This window comes from Carassius auratus, chromosome 46, assembly GCF_003368295.1.
Source record: "Carassius auratus strain Wakin chromosome 46, ASM336829v1, whole genome shotgun sequence".
In the NCBI taxonomy this organism is placed as follows: domain Eukaryota; kingdom Metazoa; phylum Chordata; class Actinopteri; order Cypriniformes; family Cyprinidae; genus Carassius; species Carassius auratus.
The window spans coordinates 4,613,837-4,632,397 of NC_039288.1; the positions used below are offsets into that span (position 1 = coordinate 4,613,837).

An 18,561-nucleotide genomic window follows, 5' to 3' on the forward strand; every position below is an offset into this window, starting at 1 on the left:
GCACAAAGAAAAATCTGTCATTTCTTTACCAATACAACATATTTTTGTCTATTGCTACAAATACACCCCAGAGACTTTAGACTGGTTTTGTGCTCCAGGGACACATTTGATATTAGGCTATCATTATTATTATACTGAGAATATGGAGATGATGATCATATTTGAGACTCTTTAAAAATTATGTCTGATGTAAACTAAAGCTGCGTCTAGCGTTTTAGATGCAGATGCATTCGGAGTTAACGGCCACTGAAACATGCAAGTCTGGACCATGTCTGGTTTAACCCCCCCACCACACACAAACAACAACAAAATAGTCACACTGGAATGACATAACTTAAATCTTTATTTGCCACACCAAACAAAAATGTATCTGTAACAGTTAAAGTCCAAAAATGAAGAGAACAGCATCTATATGATACAGTCTGGCGTCTTAAATTTACAAAAGCACTGGTGAAGAAATGTACAAAACCTAGCTTCTGCATCTACATTGCTATAAAGAAATATACAAATCCACTAAACACCTTTATTGCTCTAAAATCTTCCAGCAGTCTGGCAACATGTGTGAAACTTCGTTTAAAGCTGTTTGAGAAGACCATAACATCATATACATAAAAAGTGAGCTTTAGGCACAATGGGATGCAACGTTGGCACAGTCTCTCCGAGCCAACAGGAGCAAATATATGACCTATGACCACTGCACCAGCAATGGCACCCTCTTGGCAAAAAAGAAAATAAATCCCTCATCACAGGAAGATTGCATTGAGCTTGAATTCTATACTGCTGCTTAGCGTGAATCACTTTCCGTCATGTCGCGTAGCTTAAATGCATCAGTTTGTGTGTAGAAATTCCCCATGGGTTACAGAAGCAGGCTGCTTTGAGATCTACTCAAAGTAAGTGGAATGTCTTTGGAGCAAGAGAGCTACGAAATTACAACACAAAACAGGCCCACCCTGTACAAAGTGTGCACAAGTGCATATTTCCTTCAAAAATACAATATAATTCTAATCTTGCATAAAAAAATATTAGCTCAAAAACAAGACAAACTGTAAAAAGAGGGCGTTGCTGAGAAATCACGGGGCAAAACATTACGCTACATTCCTGTTTATAAAAAAAAAGGCCTAGAAATTTAATTACTTTGCCAATTAAAATAAAGTGAAAAGAATCAAACTAAAATTCCCTGTTGTAATGGGCCAGAATTGAAGGTAGTTTTTGCACAGCAAAATTCCTCTCAATTTTCCTAGGTTTAAATTTTATCGTTCATCATTAACAAGCCGTTTCTTTTTTTGATTGCTTAAATGAGGTATTTCTATTCATTTTGACTGATATGATATGCATGTGATCCTATACAGCAGTTCTGCAATGCTACAGTTAACAGTGTGTCGAGAGAAACAAAGAAATCCCAAACCAAGACCAACAAAAAGACACGGTTAATCTCACAAACACATATATTATTGATCATATTTTAAAATTAAGTAATAGATTGGGATATCAAATACATATCAACTATGAGAATCAAAAGATTTACCTAATGCTCTCTAGAGCAGAAGTATGTAACCGGTAAGGATATTTTTTGACGTTCAAAGTAAAATGTAGAATAAAATAACAGTAACACACATTATTGGGCACCAGCAGAAGACTAATATAAAAGCATGTGGCAAAATTGTATAAATACAGTTGAACACACACACACACACACACTATATATATATATATATATCCATCCATTCTTTGGGACATAAAAACAACAAAAAAAGAATTCCTTTTGGTTATGATAAGATAGTGTGTCTCTGTACATGTGTGAGTGTGTTAAGGTGCAGTCATCAGGGCTGACAGCAGAGGGGTGGCGTGTTCCCAGAGACCCAATGTAGCACTAACTCATAGAGAACCTACAGAGGGAAGATGAGGAGAAAGATCTGATCATGGATTACTGATAAAACACACAGATATCTGATGCTGAAATCATCAACATGGTTCATCGGTCAAGCATTCAGTCTTAAAGTGACAGCAGCCTAATTCTTGTTTCTTCAAACAACAAAAGAGATAAAGTCTGAAGTGAATCACTTTTGTAACTTTAAAAGGAAAACGGTTGTATCACATGCTCGCCAAAATGGATCCTCTGCAGTGAATGGGTGCCGTCAGAATGAGAGTCCAAACAGTTGATAAAAACATAATCCAAACCACTCCAGTCCATCAGTTAACATCTTGTGCAGTCAAAAGATGTGTGTATGTAAGATATAAATCCGTTAAGACATTTTTTAATTCAGACAGTTGCTTCTGGCTAAAATAATCCACAATGACACTTCCTCCGGTGAAAAGGTCCATCCCCTCTCGTCTCTCACATCAAAATCCACTCATGTTTTTTTTAATAAGTGTTTTTGATCTGTGCATATTTCTCTCCTGATTCAGACGACATGACCTTTTGTCATTAAGGAAGCATTATTATGGATAGAGGACTCGCATTCTGGAAAGAAACAATGGTGAAAAGTTAAAACTCGATGGATTTGTTTCTTTCGTCTTCTCCAGATTTTAACTCATGGAGTTAAAATCTGCTGTTTGGACTCTCTTTCTGACGGCACCCATTCACTGCAGAGGATCCACTTCTGAACAAGTGATGCAATGCTAAATTTCTCTAAATTTGATGAAGAAACATTTTAGGTGAACTATTTCTTTTAGAGATCTTCATCAATACAACTATCGTCTCTACTTGCATTAATGGTGGAATAACACATGCTTAACAGAAAGGTGTTCTTGAAGAACAATCCCAAATATCAACCGATAATATTGGCTTTAAGGATGTATCAGTCGACTGCTACTTTTACTGTTCACTTCTAGAAAATTGTAAGGATGATTACACAATTTCCAAAAGTTTGTAAACTGCATTCAGACGGTCTTAAATGAAAGCGTTAGCCTGCTATCAGAAACATGTCAGTAGTGTGTCTGACCTCTGCACCCTCTCCAGGATTTGGCTGATCATCCTGTCGGTGACACCGGGACAGATGTCCTCAGCTACATGCAGGCTCTTCTCCAGCTGCTCCAGAACTCCTCTCGTCTTGTCATCGTCTCTGTGCTGTGATTTCAGCTACAACAAAAAGCTCACAGTCAACCCCACTTTGGTTTTTGCAACTACATAACTAAACAGAAGCATGTCAGAAGACTAGCTCCCCTACCTCTGAAAAAACAGGAGCCATGACGGTGGTTAAACTGCTCGACTTCTTCTGCTGTTCTTCAACCTGATGGGAGGAGATCAAACACGCACACTTGCTGTCAATATTCAGGTACGAACACTGAGCATCCAAATCAGCATTCAGAACTCACCATCCCATTGGGCTGCTTTTTATCCGTCTTCTTCTTACGGACAGTGGTGAAGGACCACTCAGGAGACGAGTCGTTGTCCTTACTGCTGGGCTCGCTGTTAGACACACATGAAGAGTGCATTGAGATTTTCAACTCGCGGTGTATGGGAAGTTTGAGCAATTTAAAATGCACACGAGAAAGAGACTTTTTAACCCTCTGCTTCTCCTTGGTCACTTTTCACAATTTTTTTTTGTTATTTTACAGATTTCTTTTTATTTTGCACGATTTGTGTGTGTAAAAGGGTTGAATAATAAAAAGTAACACTTGTTACAATCACTGTAAAAAAATGACAGACAGGAAATCCGAAAAAAAAAAAACATATTGCATATATACATATTGCATAGTATCACAAAAAAAATATATTTAATAAAAGCGTTAAGGTACCAAGTGTGAAAAAAACTGTCTAAAATGACTGAAATGTTCCTGAAAGCATATGCAGTTTGATTTTAAGCAAAATGCAACATACCATGGTTCATTTTTGGGTTAGATTTATTCATTGCGCCCTCTTGTGGACGGTTGTTTTTTTTGTTTTGTTTTTTAAACTGCTGTTCAGTGATTTTTCCCCTAATTAAAATATTCTTCAGAATTCAAATACAAGGTGATTACTGAAATAATTTAAGTGGGAGGGGGGGGGGGACTAATTTATTTTCTGAAGTGTTAATTGCAGAGGAGAACATTTTCAGCCAAGAACTCTTTAAATGCCAGTCTGTCACATGGGCATCACTAACTTGGAAACTGTATGCTTTCCCTGTATGTAAAGGGTGCTGCATTAACGTTCATCAACATCTGCCTTTTGTATTCCACAGTAAAATTGCTATGAATTAGCCCCATAAATGTAAACTCAAGATGGTTAAAGACAGAACACTTTTTAGAAAGCAGTGTGTGTTTTGTTTCCAAAAAAGCAAACTGGTGCAATGGAAAGGTTTCTCCTGAAATGTATACTGATTTGTCAACCCAAGCCTCGGTGAATGATAATTTAGGGTTAATGCATTTGTGTGCTGGCCGCATGCTTACGAGTCAGAGTCAGAACTTGATTCTCCATCGCTGTGACCCTCGGCTTTCCAGCGCTTCAGCCGGTCAATGAGCTCGGTGAGGTAGGATGTCTTCTTGGCATGTTTAAGGATAAATTTGTGCTTCAGGAGTTCCTTTGCTGTTGGTCTCTAAGAAAATTAAATAGTGGAATTGTATTACCTTTATGACTTTACAAACACATCAGTTAGAGCTGCAGAGTATAGTGGTGCACTAATAGTAGTGTTACTCATGCCTCAAAATAGCACAGCATTAAATACTCGTCACTCAGATGTGGCACTCACTGACAGTATTATACCAACAGAGCACGTGCCATTCACACATAGAAAGCAAACTACACTTAATGCACATTATAATATACATTTTCCACTTTCAATTTATTTCCACACTTGCTGCATAACTGTGTAAATAAGCTCATACAGGGCCTTTTGGTCCCCATATATCAAAGCTCTTGTGATAACTCCAGTCTAAGTGCAACACACATATGAGTAAGGAATGCTTGCAAACTGTGGGTCTTACAAATCCAGGGTCTTTGTTGAGACAGGAGTCCACAAACTCTTTGAAAGTCTTGGAGAAGTCTCCGTTGAGGGTGGGCGGTGTGTTCTTGGGGATGTGGAAGAGCACTCTCATGGGGTGCATGTCTGAGTTCGGGGGCTCGCCTTTGGCCAACTCAATGGCAGTGATCCCAAGAGACCAAATATCAGCCTGAGAGCAAAACAAACAACTTCACAAAGCTGAACGCATTTTGAGTTTGCCGTGATACAATTATTTTGAGAATAAACCAAAAAAAGAGCAAGACATTTGTTTAGTGTTGAAGGATCAAAATCAGCATTTAAAGGGATAGTTCCCTCTAAAATGTGTATCCTGTTATTTACTCACTCTCTTAAACTGTCCCAATCCTGTGTAAGTTTCTTTCCCCTTACACACAAATATATTTTGAAGAATGTTAGTAAACAAACCATTGACTTCCATAGCATGGAAAAAATTACTATGGAAGTCAAATGGGGACCAAAAAGTTACCAGCATTCCTCAAAATATCTTCTATGTTTAACAGAACAAAGAAATGCATACAGGTGGGACACTAATCGAACAGCCTCCAGTCTTTGTTGGCTGATATTCATCTAAATCTTGTGATCGGTGATTGGCTGAATCTGTGTAAATTCAGGCTGATCTTTTAAACGCATACAAACTGCACTGCAATCATTTTCCATGAATGTAATTTGTGTGGAAATATTACAAAGTGTGTAAAAGGCTGTTAACAGAGTCCAGAGATGCTGAAGACTGACATAAAGAGGAAAAATACTGTAGCAGGCAGAGTAAACGCACTGTTCACGACGTGCAAAATATTGGAAGAAAAATTAGCTGAATGGAGGTTTATATGAATGTATCTCTGTTTGGGAGACGGGTCTTTATGCACATCAGCATGGTTTTGAACATCACATTTCACTGGTTCAGACTCATGCCATCGAGAATTTGTTATGATTATTCACAAAGCTGCTGTGTTTTACAACTCTACCGAACCTGTGCTTACACTGTCATGGTCCAGAAAAGTATGAAAGACGTCGTCAGAATAGTCCATCTGCCATCAGTGCTTCAACTGTAACGTTATGAAGCAACGAGAATACTTTTTGTACATGGAAAAACAAAAACAACAACAAAAAAATAATGACTTTATTCAACAATTTGTCTCTTCTGTGTCTCTCCACATCTCTGTAGTGCCATTCTGGAGAATATGAGCTGACACAGAAGAGTGTACGCTGCTTGCTTCATAACATTATGGTTGAACCACTGATGGCAGATGGATTATGACGATGCCTTTCATACTTTTCTGGACCTTGACACTGCAAGTTACTTGGCAGTCTATGGGACAGTCATAAGGCTCCAGGTTTTCATCCAAAATATCTTAAACTGTGTTCCGAACACGAACAAAGCTTTTACAGGATAATAATAAATGACAAAATTTTCATTTTGGGATGGAGTATCCCTTTAAGTACTCTTTGGAGGATTGGGATCGTTAGATGAGGGCTTAATGAACGCATTTTGGTGAAAACCTCAAATTCGACCAAAATGTACCTGCACAGGTCAAATATTTAAGATAATTTAATCCACCCCATACCTAACCTTAACAACTAACTTATTATTAATATGCAGCCAATTAGGAGTTTATTGAGGCAAAAGTTGTAGTTAATAGTTAGTTAAGGACAGGTTCCCAAACTAAAGTGTGACTGATGTGTTTATATACAGAGATACACGTGTTTACACGTAACAGCTTAGCCTTTAATAACTGCAGCATGTTCATGCTGTTTCTTCCTAATTAACAGTTTGCATTACAACGAAGTCTAGCTTCAGCCTGCTCTACAAAGAAATCAACAGTGTGATTCTGGAAACGTGAGTGGATTCAGAGGGACGTACCTTCGAGTCGTAGGCGGACTGCTGGATGACCTCGGGAGCCATCCAGAACGGCGTCCCTACAAACGTCTCTCTCTTGATCTGTGTGTCTGTCAGCTGTCCCGCCACACCGAAGTCTGCCAGCTTCACCTCTCCAGACTCAGACAACAACACGTTGGCAGCTGAAACAGTGTAAAAATAAGAGACGAGGGAGACCAACAGACACGGCAGCTTTAATTTTACTCTAATGATCAAAAACTGATGAATTTCCATTTTACAGTGTATTTAATGTTTTCATAATGGGAACAGGAAAAACATTAAAGAGATCATGTGGGGAGTCATGCAGTCAAAGACATTTCTTCAACATCTTTGCACCTTGTTATGTTGTTTTGGGCTCCTTTTGATTGAAATCACATCAAAACATGCCTTTTACATATTCTGCTTAGAAGTAAACGTCTTTTTTCACACATTCACTGATGTCAGTCACATCTTGTATATAATCTTTTAGTATTAAGTCTTATATATAGTGCTGCATGTGTTTTTTTTTACTATTTGTGTTATATATTGCAATATTACTTCATTTCAAACTGCTCTCTCTACATTTGAAAAACACATTAAAACACTGGCAAACATGTAAGAGTTCAGTGATCTCTGAAGATATTCAGCTCAGTATAAATAAATCTGAGAGCAAGCCATGCAAAACTTGAACTGATGATCTCTTGATTTGGGTTTATGTGAAAGTGCAATAAATAATTGTGTTTGATAATCATCAATATATACAGGTGCTTGTCATATAATTAGGATATCATCATTTAATTCACTAATTCCATTCAAAAAGTGAAACTTGTATATTATATTAATTCATTACACACAGACTGATATATTTCAAATGTCTATTACTTTTACAACTAAGGAAAACACATTAAACAGCGTGTCTCTGTCAGCCTCACACACAGCCTTTCTGTTTGAACTGAATATAAGCTACAGGCTACTAGGAGAGAAATATAACGCTGATTAACTCTTCATCTTGTTTTGAATACTGCGCATGGACAGATTTGTCACTAGATTTTTTTGTAGTTTAGAGTGACAAATAGTACCAGCGTACTTTGAGGTCAAAATGAATAGCCGCTATGCAAAATGCGTACATGTTGGCAGCTCTGTTTATTCCTGGGATGCAAAGCTGAATTTTTTTTGCATCATTACTCCAGTCTTCAGCGTCACATGATCTTCAGAAATCATTCTATGCTGATTTATAAGCAATGTTGGAAACATTGATGCTTAATATATATATTTTTTTAATATGTGACACTTCATTCAGGGTTTTTCCCAAGTTTAGGGTTGAGCCCCACCCTTTTTAAAATAAACAAATAAAATAATTAATAATATTAAGAACACAAAACTATTGAAGACAACACCAATCTGAGCAGCTATTTTCAGACCAACCAGCTGGAAATCTACCTCACCCTGCATATAGTTCACACAAGTGGAAAAACAAACGTCACACCCACTCAACCAAGCATTGCGTACACACCTTTTATGTCCCTGTGGATTTTCTTCTCACAGTGCAGGTAGTCCAAGCCTTTCAAAATCTCCTTCAGCATGGTGGCTATCTGGTATTCATCAAAGGGTCCGGCTCTCAGCTGCACATGAACACAAAACAGGTTGAAGGTGTTGGGCACATGATCAGCTGCATTCTGTAGCTGTGGAGGCTCACATGTAAAGTCAAAGGACTTACCAGATCCAGAGCTGAACCTCCGCCCAGATACTCCATTATGATCCAGAGTTTACTACCCTAGAGGAGAAAAACAAGACATTTAGATCTGAACTCAGAGGTAGGAAAGCACTGAAAAATATCAATTGTGACCAATTGTGCAATAACTCTGATGCGCTGATGCGTCTGACTTGTTGTTGAAACAGGAAACACTGGCTAGCATGATACTTGATGAATAATCACATTTTTATGAGATAAGTAACTATAATGGGATTATGACACGTCAGAGGAGTGAATGAGAGTGCACCAGCAGAACAATTAAGCAGTTAACTCAGTTTGTGCTTTTATTTTTCTTATTTTTTTTTTTTTATTTGTTGTTTCAAAATTTTTCTTTATTATAATGTATGTTTATTTGAAAACTTTCTCATGCACAATGTACAGCATAGCCTATATTTATGCCTTCATTTCTTTTTTGTTTTTGTTCACAGTCTTCAATTTGGATGAGACCACTGGCCAAGAAATGCCCCCCCCCCCCCAATACAAACATAAGGTTAAAGTTTACCCCTCCACAAAATTAATATTCTTTAACCCTCATATAATTCTAAACTTGTATGGATTTCTTTCTTCTGTAAAAAACAGATTTGAAGAATCTATCCGTCGTTTCTGTCCATATTCTAAAAATAAAAAGTGAGCCAAATAAGACTACATCAGCAAAACCTGAAAACACTGGCTAACCTCAAACCTCAGAATGTTACAAGACATTAAAAAAAAAAAAAAAAAAAAAAAAATCTGTATTCATATTTTGATATTTGATCATATTTGATTTGAGAGTGAATTCCCAAGACTTAAAAATACACCAGTTTAGAGGATTTTCACTTAAACTTTATCTACTTTTTAGGGCATTAATGTACTAGGTCGAAATGACTTTCATAATTATGTACAAAACTTCTGTTGTAACATCCTTCAGATTATCTTTTGTATTTTTTTGTCAGGCGAGTAAAGGATGAAAAATTCCATGGTGGTATTTCAGATGGTTACTTTCCCATACATCACATTCTATAGAGAAAACTATTGTAATTAAAAGTTTAGAATGTAGCAATAGATTACTGTTTTTGTTGTGTATGTATCTGATTAATCTCATATAGGATGCAGTCTGATTGAGGTAATTAATCCACTATAAAAGCAATTCAATTACGGGCAATGCCTTATGATTGGATTATCTGAAACAATCACATTTCATTTAAATGTTCCTGTAAAAAAAAACAAAAAAAACACAGATACATTAATAATCCAGCAGTTATTTTTGTCATATTTCTGGTAAATAGTCTTAAATTAGTTGCTCATCATGGCTATAAAAAGAAGTTCAGCGTCATACACATAACATTATCATGAGATCTCTACTGTAATACAATGTTGTGAATTCTTTGTGTTTAGTTGCCTGTGTTTTAGCACATTGTTATGGAACGAGAGCAACCGTAACAGCAGTTACACATTCTGAGTTCACTTGTACATTCATGTCATTTTGTGTGGACAGATTATATTTATATCTACCAGTAATTTCATTTCCTTTAAAGGATGATAGAAAGACAATATAGTCCCATTTTTTTTTTTTTTTACACGTGTCTTGCCTTTGGTAACCACAATTCAAAACAGACACATTTCAATTGAAGTGGGATAAAAACACAGAAAACTTCAATGAACATCAGAAATCGGCAGCAAGGGTCAAAGCTAGTCCCCAGTTTAGTAAACATCGGCCTCCTCTTAACGGTGCTGTATTGGCCGTTTTAATGCCTTGCAATATGACAGGCCATTGTTTGGGTGCTTAGTCAAAATGTTTTGTATCTTTTGTTCTGTTGTATTTATTTGTGCTATTGCTTTGTTTATTTGTTCTAATTACTCACTGTTTACTTTTTTTTTACATTTTTATTTTAAAAATTTATATTAGTTAGGCTAGTAGTTTTTTTTTGAGTTATTGAAAGATCCACAAAACCAGCCTAAAGTGTCAATTTTTGTCAAAATTTAGATTTCATACATAACCTGAAAGCTGAATAAATAATCTTTCCGTTGATGTGTGGTTTGTAAGGAGGACAATATTTGGCAACTATTTGAAAATCTGGAATCTGAGGGGGCAAAAAAATCTAAATGTTGAGAAAATCACCTTTAAAGTTGTCCAAATGAATTCTTAGCAATGTATATTACTAATCAAAATAAAGTTTTGATATATTTACGGAAGGAAATTTACAAAATATCTTCATGGAACATGATCTTTATTCAATATCCTAATGATTTTTGGCATAAAAGAAAAATTAATCATTTTGACCCATTTTGCTACAAATACACCCCAGCAATTTAAGACACTGGTATGCATTGTAACAACTTTATTACATAGGTCAAAAGCCAGTAAAAAAATAAAATAAAACACATCACAAATTTTGCATTTTTCCTCGCACATAATGGGAATTTCTTAAAGATGTGCCAAGTGCAAGTTCACCAGTACTGAAAATGGCTTAGCAACATAAACAGTATAATAACACACACCGAGGGGCTCGTTAACTCATATTTTCAGTGTCTTGTTCTGTTTAAGTAGCAGTATCACATGGATGGAACTACGCATATGGAAATCATATGCATATAAGGTATTGCATACTGAAAGTTGGCAGAGCAAGTGCAAATATTGTTATTTTGGGGATGAGGAGGAAAGCCTGTGCACAAAGTATACACATTTTTTTTACTGACTGGGATTTATAAAGGGAATTGCACACAGGTTCCAACATACATTATAAACCTGAAAATGGTATATGCAACATATAAATCTACTTCATGTCCATATGCACAACTTTATAAAATCTGCACATTTTCTTTATACACAACGCCGCTGTTCTTTTTTTAACCGTATACTTGATGCAGCCTTTTCATCATTTGTTGGAACAAACACTGACCATCAATGCACACAGACACACAAAGTGGCCAGACATTATATTCTGTCTGGATGCCTTCCAGAAATACAGGTATAGTGACATAGCACAAAGGGTTTGGCCATGAGTCACCAATGGCATCCAATCTTTACAAACTGCTTCCGAACTCCCATTAAAATATATCCTCAGCCATCTTTTGTAGTCATTTTCATCCAAAGGCCACCATGTTACACACAATGCACAGCACTATGGTGCCATGATAATAATACGCTACTCATGTCTCAAAAAACTAGGGAACAGAGAACCGGTGCTTACCTATAACAATATAAAAATGTCTGAAATTATAAAATTTTAGTTCTGAAAACTATTCTGGTGTGACATCTGGGAAAAGCGCTGTGAGTGTATCCTTCAATGGGTTTATGGACTTTATCATTAATAATTAACACACTAAATTCATTTAAATAATAAATAGTCTCAGATAGAGTTCCAGTAGTTTCTGCAATACAGAGAGAACCCAAATTTACTAGTATTGGCATCTACTGCTGAAATGTTGCTATTGTGACAACACTACTAGCATGTGCTACAGCTAAAGTGTGAAACCGCCAATGTCAATCCATACCTTTAGGTAAGAGCCATAGTATTTGGTGACATGAGGACTATCGCACTGGCTGAGAACGGTGATCTCCTGCTGGATGTCTTCGATCTCATCTTCTGCCTCTTCGAGATCGATGGTCTTGATGGCCACAACGTTCTGAGTGCGGCGGTCGATGCCTTTGAACACCTCACCGAACGAGCCCTTCCCGATCCGCTCTAGTTTAGTGAACAACTCTTCAGGGTCTGTTCGGCTGTTCTGGAATACAGAAGTTACACAGAGTTAGAGTTGACTAGATTGGACAGTTTTACTAGTTAACGACATAGCTCTGGTAATTTTGCTGTAATGATGTATTTGGAATGTAAGTTTACAGAATGGAATCTCTCATATTCAACACTGTAGATTTTCTGTAGAAACAGATTTCAGAAAAGACCTCTCGCTTTCCTTCTATAAACCACGTGTTTCAGTGCACCAAAAACATATGCAGCTGCTTGATTATATTCCTCCAGTTTTATAAAAGGTTCAATGGAACCAAAGACAAACAGTTCATAAGTGTTTATAGCAGAGAGAATACCAATGCCATATCAGGATAATCAATAAAATTCCAAGAAACCTTTGGGAGGGGAGCTCTACAAATCAATATATGCAGCTGTTTAACTGGTATCAGTTACCTATTGCAGATAGTCATTTCACTGTGTGCAATACTGATTAAAATATAAGAGGCACAAAAGCGGTTCTACAGTTAATCTTTTAAAACATTTAAAGTTTTGTTGTTGAGTTTAGTCAGTTTATTAGCTTTAAAGACCATATGAAAAGTCTGCATGAAATCAAAATATGGTTATTTACAGGAGTTGGGGAGGGATCTATTCTCTTCAACAATTCTGAGCTGTTTTTCTACATATGTTCAAGGGCACTTTCAAGAAACAGGGCTTGAAATGTCAAACTTGTGATGAAAAACTTATAACACTTATCTAAAAAACAACTTAATTTTTTTTACAGAAATAACAATGGCAAACATATACCGGTAGATTAAAAATAGACAAAATATTAAATGTAAAGATGCATTCTGTTGTTTGGTGTTAACTTAAGATTTTGCATATTAAAATAAATAAGTGGTGTGCTTTTACATAAGATTTTTTTGGGAATTTAAATAGTTATCAACATTTCATAAATAAAAAATATGCAAAAAATGCACTCAAGAACAAAAATGTCCCATTTTAACCCATTAAAATATTTTTTGTTTCAATTAAGAATACAATAATGGATCATCGTTTGTGAGCCTTCAAAGTTTTACAGTTTTTAAATTTCTACTATTTAGCACCCATGGAGCAAATACTCACTTTCGCCTGTTTTGTGCTTCTGCTGAAAAAAAGGCCAATTTATTTGAAATGATGCAATTATAATAGTGTGGTTGTGCTGGATAACAGAAATTTGTATATGTAAATGATAGATTAAAAAAAACTGACACTGCACAAAAATAATAAAGCATCAGAATTAATGCTGTTAAATCAGTCATTGGATACACTCACTATCATGTTTTACCAGCGGAGACCAGAAGAAACGCCTGTAGCCATAAGACAGAAACAAAACAAGCACCAAAATTTGTGTGGACAACACAAGGTGGAAAGATCTTAATGAACATTTTTAATATTTACTTGTGTATAAAGCTGATTTATTTGCAATGTAGGTTTTAAAAGACCTTTAATATTCAGTAATATTATGGATTCAGCTGCACTGATGCTATCAGATGAGAACAAAACTTGAGCTGAAGTGCAACAGTGACAGTCATCCTTGAACTGAATCAATACTGAATGAACTTGAGCTAAATAATGGCACAATTGTCTTCTGTGAAACGACTTTACAGCTACATTTGAAGTTGTTTCATAACTGATGTAGTTTTATCTGTTTATCGATGTGAGGTTGCTCTGAAACAATATGTATTGTATAAAGCACAATATAAATAAATGTGACTTGACATTTAATGATCGAGACTACTTAGAAATTATCAAATTTGTGATATAGTAGGTCTGTCAAGTCTTTGGAAATTGACATTAGGACTTTTATGTTTTCAATATACATAATGAGCAGTTTTTGGGGGAAATATATTTAACTTAGACAATGAACTTGGCTTTTATTGTTAGATTTAATTTCCAATTAGACTGGAGAAAGAAAGAAAAAAAACAGTAGAGTATCTGGTCTTTAGGCATCTCTGAAGTGCTCTAGATCCAGTGGAGCAGCAGTGATGAGCTATACCCCGCTCCACCGTCTGCTTCCTTCTGATAAACCACTGTGCACAGACCGGTACGCTAATGACTAAGGCTATCCACATGTTAACAAGCTGGCAAAGAGGGTGTGTACGTGCCCCACAAGATTTATCATTTCCTCCATTATACAAACACATGAACTGGCAACAAAGATGAGCTCCTCAGGGGCTGTGGGCACGAGCTTCATGACACAACAAGCTTTCATCATGTTCCTGCAGACTGCTACCCTTTCCCTGAACCTGACTCAGGTGCTAACTACGGTAAACCAGTGCGCGAAACACTTCCTTGCAGGCCACACCCAGACACTACACCTGAGACGACACTCCTTCATGCTTCTGGAGCTAGAACACGTCACTTCTACACTCCTATGAATGGACAATAGCTTCGTCTATTTAGAAGGACGAGACTGCACTTTAAACCCCAGACAGACTCACAAAATAAACATTAAACAGGCATCACAAGTGTTACATTAATGAGCAAAGTTACCCATCTGCTGTGCCTAATGATTAACAATACCATCCAGTTGTCATAGCAGAGAAGTCAACATATGCGTGCGTGTGTGTGTGTGTGTGTGTTATTCCAGGAAGGAGCATATGCTTAGTTATGGCGGTCTGGATCAGTGACCTTTCTGACCTCCATCTGCGATCAAAAAAAAGGAAGAGTGGTGAAGTACTAATGCGCTGCCAAACCAAATACAGTTTCTGATTCCAAGCATCTATTAAATATGAAGTAGAGACAGCGGCCACAACATGGAACCACATTCACACTTCCTGTGCTGCAAGGAAGGCTGTCACACAAGGAGTACACCACTGTTCTAGATCACGGGCGGCAGAAGCAGGCTCATGCGTTTATTAAGAGAGTGCTAGAGTACTAGCCCAACTTTAGGAGACGGCACCTTATACAAAAACATCATCATTAGATCAGACCAGGAGTACAAGACCAATTATAGACGGATCTGGACCAAAAATCAACTCATAGTGACTAAGCCAAGCCATACATTCAGTCATATATATAGATATGAAAAATACTCAATTAAGATGCTCCTTATTGTCCTAATTCCAAATATACCAGAAAAACTGTTCAGGCAAATAGTTACATTTTAGGCGCATGTTGTTAGGTGGTATTACTCATTTCTGAAGCATATAATGTTCCCATAATTAACATAAAAACATAATGCTATTAAACATGAGTCACCAATCCTTTTAATATTCTTCATGTAGTAGTAACTAGAGCCCGACTGATAAGGGTTTTTTAAGGGCAGATGCCGATACCGATAATAAGGAGTAAAATGAATGGCTGATATCGATATATCGGCTGATATTCTTTGTGTGTATACAATACCAGTCAAATGTTTGTGTCCAAAATTTAGACTGGTACTAAATATAGAATGCAGTGGTGATGAAACGCGTATAATGACGTGACAAATATGTAATGGAGGCAGGGTCTTTCACAATTTAACAATCCACTTTATTATCCAGAATGAGTCCGTCATTATTCCATTCAGCTTTATTCAAGTTTTTCCACTTTAGAACATTAATTACTTACTAGAGAAGTGTTACATTATATAACCTACATCTGTAAATAAATACTATTTAAATTCACACCTTTTGCACTTTAATGGCCTTTGAATGTAACATGTTCATTCCATTCGAGCTGGAAACATGGCAGAATATCCTGTGAAGTCCAATACAAACTCTGAAGTGATGAGAGAAACATATAAAATGTGCAGAGCGGGGATGTTCTGATTGAACAGGAGACCTTTTTACTGAAGTGAAAGGGTTGGCTAGTGTCATTATCTCGTGAATGCGGCGCCAGATCTCCACCAAATTTGTTACAGAATTATAGCCATTCAAATTTTCAGTAGCAGACAATGGAGCACAACTATGTAATTACACCATTAACAAGCATTTTATCTATGTTTTGTGTTAAGTAAAAAAAAACATATTGGTGACACATTGGAAGGCATATGTGCCAATACAGATATATCTGCGATAGGCTCATATCTGCTGATAAAATCGGCAAAACAATAAATCCTTCAGGTTCTAGTAGTAACTACATTAGGACCTGTGTTGTTTTATTTAGCAATCCTGTCACATTGTCAGAATGACATCAGATTTCATCTGCTCAAATTCAAATGTCCAGTATACTGTGAACTGCATATTAGTGTCAATTAATGTCAAAAAATACCACGATACTATGACATTAACCATGGTACTAGATAATTACCACATTCAACGGCACTTTAAGGAATTGAAAAGAATAGAGTGGTAAATGCACAAAAACTGTGAAAAAAAAAAAAACTAGATGGTGCTTTTTTTTGTTTTGTTAGCGTTTATATTAGGATTAATTTAAAACACACACAAATTGTTGACGATCAGACAGAAGTGAATGTACAGATGCAATATCCTCCTGGGACCCAGACAGACTTTTATATTTTATTATATTTTAGTGAGTTTCTCTGAGACCCTTCATGCATCAGTTTCTAGTCTGGATGGATTCAGGGCTTTTCAGAGACATCAAATTTTTGTAGGTTTGATCACAACACTCCCTCTTTTTGGTCTTTAAATATAACTGATACTGACAGAATGTTCAAATTTAGCACTCTTAGGGAAATATGATCGTGTTTTGTAATTATCATTTAATTCTGGCTAATTTTCTAATCATCGTTTGTCATAATTAAACATCTCAGAAAAATGTTATGGGGTTTCAAATCGAAATATGACTTGTTACGAAACAAGGTCTTAATTTTCATAGTCTTCTAGGACTGCACAATTAATCAAATTACTAATCGTGATTACAATTATGGATGCCATTTATGTAATCGTTCAAAGCGGCAATTAATCGTTCAAAGCCACATACGTTGTTCTGCACACTTAAGATGTGTTTTTATCACAAAGGGTTTTCCCCATTATTTTAATTTTAGTATAACATTATAATGCCATTCTTATTTTTACTTTTTTATAATTTAAAGAAGAAACCAATCTGATGTATAGTTGACATTTGAGGTTTAACACTATAGAAAAGAACTAAAAGTTTTCAGCTTGTTTACAGCATGCATCAAAAATGGTATGAACATAATTTAGTGTAAATTGTGATAATCGTATTTAATAATCGCAATTACAATTTCAAGGGAATAATCGACAATTATGATTTCTGTCATAATCGTGCAGACCTAATATCTTCTGTAGAGGACAAACAGCTGTTAATCAGGCATTTAACAATAAATTATAGATCAATGTTACTATGAAATACGAGACATTCTTATGAAAATGTTGCCAAGTTATTACTCATTATGGTTTGCCTCAAGAACATTTTAATATGCAAATTAGCTCCAATGTATAGTCTATAATACACTTAGCAGTATGTGCGTGAAATGTCCTTAAACTGGTAAAGTAAGTAGTAACGTTATATCAAATTATGCTGTTTTATCTTTCTTTACACAGCTGTTTGGTTAAAAATACGCTGAAACCTAAAAACTGATTGGTGAATGAGAAAATAAAGCATGGTTTTTGCCAACACATACCTTTTAATTTTTTTTTATTTTTTTTTAGAATAACTTAACGCAAAGAACATAGAATAAATTAATAATGTTTATCCCTCCCTTGTTTCTTAAGCTCCAACCAATGTAACGTTAATGACGTCAAAAAACAACATTCACAAAACTTTTTTTGTTGGTTCTCAGGAGGATACGTTTGATCTGCGTGTCTCGTGCTGAATGCGGTCACTCTATGATGATGAGGAGGATGATGATGAAGGCCCATAGACTGTATTAAAACAGTGATGGCCTGGCGTTACCTTTCTAACTCACCTGCATTCCAGGAACTTGAACAGCTACCGGCGACTGAGCCATCTCCACCCGTCCACAGACAAACTACACAGCGAATAAACTCTCGGAGAGATCCTTAAAGAGTTCTTTTCCTCACACTACTTTGTATTAAATTATATAAATGACTATGTTTACACTGTATCCACACTGTTCGTGAAGTTCGCGGCGCCAAACTCTTGAGCTAGCTGCGCTCTGCTAGCTTTAAAGTCGACAGTCGGTAAGCATAGTTCCTTCTTAAAGTGGACTTTTTGTAATTTATGTGAGATCCAGACGATCGTCGGCAGCTTGTTAGTCGCTTTTGGTGAAAGTTCGCGCAGTTTGTTCTTCAGGAGACCCTCTTTGACACCATGACTCGCGCTGCGCTCGCGAAGTTGTTTTGTGTCGTTGGGTGGAGTCGCGCGCAGACGCTTGCGTCACTTACGCAAGGAGCTTCACCGCGCGCGCGCGCACACACGCACACTCACACACTTCTCCATCTTACA

General features: G+C 36.5%; 1 protein-coding gene across 1 annotated transcript; it reads right to left on the reverse strand.

Annotated features, from left to right (window-relative positions):
• Positions 1-325: 325 nt before the first annotated feature.
• Positions 326-18,492, reverse strand: LOC113063901 (serine/threonine-protein kinase 26-like). Its single transcript, XM_026234320.1, has 11 exons — positions 18,062-18,492; positions 12,017-12,247; positions 8,507-8,563; positions 8,303-8,411; positions 6,796-6,953; positions 4,903-5,088; positions 4,369-4,514; positions 3,316-3,409; positions 3,168-3,230; positions 2,943-3,079; positions 326-1,886 (listed from the first exon to the last, which is right to left on the reverse strand). The coding sequence occupies exons 1-11, from the start codon at positions 18,101-18,103 to the stop codon at positions 1,871-1,873; spliced, it is 1,239 nt and encodes a 412-aa protein (XP_026090105.1). The 5' UTR covers positions 18,104-18,492; the 3' UTR covers positions 326-1,870.
• Between the last annotated feature and the right edge of the window lie 69 nt (positions 18,493-18,561).

Bases quoted from the DNA above. Each gene is read 5' to 3' on its own strand.
- LOC113063901 (XM_026234320.1), bottom strand. From the start codon at position 18,103: ATGGCTCAGTCGCCGGTAGCTGTTCAAGTTCCTGGAATGCAG. The intron at 8,412-8,506 runs GTAAGTCCTTTG...GTTCATGTGCAG, and splicing joins GAGGTTCAGCTCTGGATCTG to CTGAGAGCCGGACCCTTTGA. The intron at 3,231-3,315 runs GTGAGTTCTGAA...TCCTCCCATCAG, and splicing joins AAAAGCAGCCCAATGGGATG to GTTGAAGAACAGCAGAAGAA.